Below are 6182 nucleotides of genomic sequence, written 5' to 3' on the forward strand. Positions count from 1 at the left end.
ACGATGGAAAATGGCATGATAAGAGTTGCAGATTTAGGAATGGTTTGATTGTGTTCAAATTACATTATTAGTATTACATTTTTATTATACTACTTTAACTTAAATGTTTATTCTCAATTTTCTTTTACTCCTTTCATTTTCACACTACAAAACTCATCCTTAAGTGGGGTTGGAAACCGGAACAGACTTTACATATTCACATTTCACATAATTATGCAGATCGTCAAACCACCTACTTTGGCTACTTATTTATGATAGTAGAGAAAAAATAATTAGAAGTTTAAAAATTAGTAGTTAACAATTAGTAAAAGTTTTAAGTTAATAAACTAATTAATTAATTAAAATTTTTGATAAAATTAGATATAGACTCTGGTATTGTATACTAGACTTAAAATCCGTGAATGCATAGGTTTGTTTAAAATATATTTTTATATTTATGTATAATATTAATTTTGAAATAACTATATAAATAAACTTATTAATTTTTTAAAATATTTAAGAGTACATGAAATATAATTACAATATGAAAAATAAGATTAATTATATTTTTAACTGAACGGTTTAAGAAAATATTAAGCTTATTTAAATTTATTATGATTTATTTATTTTTAATTAATAATAATGATATAATATTTATACTTAAAAAGAATGCATTAAAAAAACAAAAAATAGAAATTATCCGACCAACACATGATGACAGCTGAACAATTATGTATATATGGAATTGCATGACTGTGGTCTTATTTTAAAAAATGTCATCATTAATTTCTTTTTAAGCATACAATTAGTTTATGGACAAGTACATTCTCAAAATGCCACAAAACCTAGAATCACACTTGTCACATTAACCCAATTGTCTTGTTTTTTCACGAAACAACAGAGGAGGGAAGGGAGAAGGCACATCAATCAACTCCCATTTTATTTTGCACCGATTTAAAAATAATAAACGGTGAGGATTGACATTAAGGAGCCCTCGCATATATACAACCACACTAAATTATATTTCCTAAGCATTTTTTTTTCATTTCTATGCTTCATAACTAGAGGATATTTTGTTATAAATTTAGACAATTATAGAAATACACGCGTCTTTCTACAGGCAAAAGATTTTTTTAATTAAAAATTTAACAAAATCTTCCGTCTATTAAACCATAGTTTGATGAAGTGCAAGATCACCAAAATACTAGCTAAGTGAAGCAACATAAATTGCGAAATCGCCAAAGTTATTTCCAACAATGGACCATTGTTTAACGTGCAAAGTTTACCAAATTTAGCGGGTTATGGCTAATGATTGGCTTGATAATTTATCTGTCAAACAAACTAACAATTTCACTCATGTGTCCCTAATTCATTCATGTGTCCCTAATTCATGTTCTTTCTCTTCTAATTATCGCATACTTGTTTAAAGCAAGTCATCTAACATCCCAATTCACTCAAATCATGCAATTGATCAATTTCAAAATCATTCACAAACACAGAAATTTCCAAAACAAAACAAACCACTGCACTATATGTAAACTGTTCAAAAAGCTGTAAAATTTGCTGAAAAAGTAACATACTAAACTAAATCTTAATCATAAAAATCAAGATAAAAATCATCCTCATCCTCGAAGACCTCCACTAGAGGTGTGGCAGCAGGAGAAATCTGTGGAGTAGCCTCTGGTGTGACCTCCGACTCTGGATACGCTTCTGGCTGCGGCTCTTGGGCTGTAGGAGCCTCACCTCCCCCCAAAGGAAAAAACTGGACTCCTGGCCAGGCCACCTGGGCCATGAATGCCTCCATGCTCATAATCGGTCGATGCTGAGCCAAGTCATGGATATTCTGCATCAGCAGGCATAAGCCATGGTAGAGGCTCTGCAGCATCAGCACTAGAACGTCTGAGCTCTGCATGGAGGTGCCAGAGGGTGCTGGGACTGATGCTGGTGGTGCATTGAGTTGTTCATTCTTCTCCTAGATAGATAGATGGTCGAATAGCAAAATTAATATGATATTTTGATACTGACAAGTATACTTTAATGTAGTCTTACAAAGCTTAAAAACTGCAGGTAGCACGGACCTTTAGCACTTCAGCCAGCTTCAATACATTCTCATACTCATCTTGTTGCTTCAGAGCAGCAAACTGAAGAGAGCTTATTTCCATTACATTCTGAAAACACAATGAATGTCTGCAAAGTTAAATTAAAAGCCTTCTGCAATCATCTTAAGCACATTTACACTGACACAAAAATATAGACAAGCGGTAAATTTAATCAAATAAAACAAAGACCATTTAGTTTAATCTTTCAGTAATTGCTATAGCATCCCACTTCCTGAAGAATCGCATAATTGCAGATTGGCCCTAACGTAACTGATAGATAAAACTACATGGCCTTTGTTTTATATAGTTTATGTATGAATGAAGTTACGACCATGATGATGGTTTAGATTATAATTATAAAGACATTCATGTCATAGAGCTTTCTGTGCTTGAAAAGCATCATAATTCTCACAAAGTGTTTTTCTTAATACTTAACGTCACTGAGCTATCTCATTAAATATTCTAGTGTTTCCAACTAACAAAAGAAGATGTTTCAAATTACAATTCAAATGAGTGTAAGTATGAGGGGTGATGAACCCAGTTCTAATGTACCAAAATAAATTATGAGTGTTTACCATAGAGCATGATTGTCCTGATCTTATGAAACTGTTCATGTATATATACACAATGTAGTTGGCTGGTTGTGTATAACAAGAAGGACTGCATGAACTTTTATTAAGTTTATGTACATGTAATTAGTGTCAAAATTAATTCAAAGGGTGACCCACCATGTTATTCACACATCAAGCCCAAGAAATGTTGGGTATGAGAAGATGTATTGGAAAAAACCCAAGTCATACACATCGACTAAAGATAACGTCAAGTTAGAGTATATAGTGAGGGACAACCCTCTTCGAGTTAACTTTTGGGGTTGAATTATGCCTAAACTCACATTCTAAAAATCTAAGAGATACTTAAAAAAAACAGTATGTCATCCTTAACAATGCCAAAATAATTTTTATTTCAAATAAACTACACTTTCAACATAAATCTTGGGCAATAGCATGTACCAATTTATTTCTCAAATGAGAATTAGGAAAGTTAAGCATGTAATATACACTCTTGATGCATGATACAATAGCTACTGACCTTTTGAATCACCTCAGTAAAGTTCTTCTGCTGCAGATCACTTATGGCCTTATTCTCCTTCAGTTCCATGCTGATCTGCTCATGCTCTTTTTTCATACATTCCATTTCATGACTTATAATAGAGTTCATGACCTTCAACTGTTGTACTTCTGAAAAGTATAACTTCATCAGAATGAAATGAAATATAGCAAATATATAAAGTAAATTCCGATGAAATTACAGAAGAAAAAATCATAGCACAGAAGTAGGCCTATATCAACAAATGCAGAAGAAACAAGTATTTGTGTCAAATAAAAGAAACAAGGCCTACAATCCTGAATAGAAGAAACACAACATATATAGTCTTACTTTTACATCCAGTGGCAGATATGCAAATATCACTATACTGGATATCAAAAGCAACACTTCTACTTATCAAACGGTTGTAAGTAGAAAAAAAATTTGTTTCTCTTTTTAATGTGTTTCTTCCAATTTGTTTGTATACACACCAATACTATAATTAATTTACTGTACTCCCAAGAAAAAAGGGAGAAAGGAGGAATAAATATTTAGTGATTTCCTTTATCTCGGTATATACTGATATAGTTTACCTTTGTGACATTCCTCATGCTTGGTATCTCCCTCGCTCGTCAGCTTCTTGATTATGTTCAACGATTCTTTATACTTGTTTTCCATTTCTGGCACACTTCTTTGCATGGACTCAATGTTCTCAACTAGCTCGGGAATGAGTTTGCTCATAATAGTAGCCTTCTCACTATGCATATGCTCCATATCTAAAGAATTTTGAATGTGGTTTTGAATGTCTTTCTCAACTCTCACAATAGCTTCGTTCTGTTTACTCAGAGCCTCCTCCACATAACTATGGTTCGTCATTTTGCTACAAATTCAATGTGCCTGCATTAAAGACTATTTAATTGTTTCTATGCCAAACCAAACAATCTTAAAATTTAAAACGAATCAAGCATCAAATGATTTCCAGAAACAGCTAGCCTCAGTATCACAATTTAGAAGAGAGAGGAAAAACACCCATATATTCATGAAAATCATGAATAAGTTGATTTAATACAAGAGGCAAAATTATGAAATGGGAAGGTCTAAAACTCTATAATGTGAAATCCTAGAACATGGTTTCCTAAAACTAAAACAGTGTATGCCTCGTAAAATAAACTTGAAGCGTTAAGAAAAAGAAAAAGCAAGAACTAAAAAAGGATAACAATGTAAGCATGTAATGGGGAAAACATTTGCCAAAACATCCAGTGCAAATGAAAATATGCTAGAATGAAAAATTTGAGATAAAATGAAAACATGCCATACCCGATAAAAAAAGACAAATGGTTAAGGCAATATTACAAAATTAGCACATTTTATGGTCAATGGTGATGAACCAGTTTTAATTTGTGCAGATATCGACTAACGGGTTTAAACTTCAAACTGAAACGTTTCGTATTAATGAAAAGTAAGAGTAGTTAATTGAGCTGGATTACCAAGTCACCGCATAGAAATCCGAGAAGAAATTTTTTTATTGAAATACACAAAATGGTGTTATTTATTTTTTTTTTTATAATTTACTATGATATTCATAATAAATATTTTCTTTTTTTACTTCTTTAACCAATGAACTAAAGACTAGTTAAAAAGACCTTTAGTTTTATTTGACTTTGGAAAACCGAATGTTATAATAAAAAAAATCTTGCCTCAACCAATTTCTTTCGAGCTGCTCGTCCTTAATCTCACGCTCTTTAATGATTAGTGATTGGTTGAAATCTTCTGAGTCTACAAGTGACCGTTCCTTTTCCATTACATTCATATGTAAAGTGCCTACCATATTCAGAAATTCATCTTCCATGTGCTTCATCACATCTAATTTCTCTTTAAGTTGCTGATTCTCAAATTCCAGCTTTGGAATGCTTTCTAGTTGTTTTTCCAGCTGAATCACTTTTTCATTAATTGAACTTTTCATTTTGAACCTGGATAGATAATCAAATGACACTAATAATATACTATTCTCATACCAACATGGATACTTACTTCATTTACACGTTCTGTTTCTGGCTTTCAATCACCTCCTTTAGGCTCACAAAAGCTATGCTTCGCCTGCTCATAGACTCCTCACTACTATGGTTCTCCATCTTCAAAATAATACAGATTCAAAGCACCTGGATGAAAATCTACTTATTTTTTGGACATACCAAAGGTAAAGCAATTAGCACAATAGACATTTGAAAATGAAAGAAATTTTTAATGTTCACTTTATGAGTATAGAACCAAAGTATTAAATTATCAACAAGATTTTTTATCCCACTTTTTACATTCACCTCCCACTCGTTTCGATCTCTATACCAATCGTCAACACATGTAATAAATGTATCAACAATTCAACATGAGAGGCATGGAATGGGGATAACCTTTTCCTAGACATCCAATGCAAATGAAAAATATGATTAGATGAATCAGAGATGGAATGGAAACATGCCGCACCTGAGAAAAGCACAAGTGATTAAGATACTTTTAGAAATTAGAAAAGTAGCAAATTTTATAGTAGACAGTGAAGTTGTGAAAATTGAGGGTGTATGGATTCAATTAAATATCAAAACTGAACAAATCTAATAATAATAAAAAAAAAAGAATGTTAGCTTCACTTTCTCTAACACTCTCCCTCAAAGACTCTCTCTCTATAGTTATAATTTATTGAAAATTATCAATTTTGATAGGATTTGTAGCTAGTGTTGAGTCTAGCTTTCTCCCATGGGACCATCCTTTCATTAAATTTAACATAATTATTTGACTTGTCATGCAATTAAACAATCTTAAATGCTTCCCTGTTCAAAAATGATTTCAACAAGTATTTATAATGTCAAAGATTAAATATTTATATGTCCCCAAATGATCTTTTCACATTAATTTAGCTAATAAAGATGATAGCCATTTTGATACACAGTGACTTTATAATCATGTACCTGTAATATGCCATTAACCTCAATTTTTTTGAAAGGATGCCAAGTTTGATCCTTCAGA

The 6182-nt window shown here is 31.9% G+C and overlaps 1 protein-coding gene across 1 annotated transcript; it reads right to left on the bottom strand.

The window, feature by feature from the left end:
* Nucleotides 1–1488: 1488 nt before the first annotated feature.
* On the bottom strand, nucleotides 1489–3309 carry LOC114395648. The gene is made up of 3 exons (XM_028357478.1): nucleotides 3168–3309; nucleotides 2058–2147; nucleotides 1489–1951 (listed from the first exon to the last, which is right to left on the bottom strand). The coding sequence occupies exons 1-3, from the start codon at nucleotides 3294–3296 to the stop codon at nucleotides 1571–1573; spliced, it is 600 nt and encodes a 199-aa protein (XP_028213279.1). The 5' UTR covers nucleotides 3297–3309; the 3' UTR covers nucleotides 1489–1570.
* Between the last annotated feature and the right edge of the window lie 2873 nt (nucleotides 3310–6182).

Source organism: Glycine soja, chromosome 18, assembly GCF_004193775.1.
Source record: "Glycine soja cultivar W05 chromosome 18, ASM419377v2, whole genome shotgun sequence".
NCBI lineage: Eukaryota > Viridiplantae > Streptophyta > Magnoliopsida > Fabales > Fabaceae > Glycine > Glycine soja.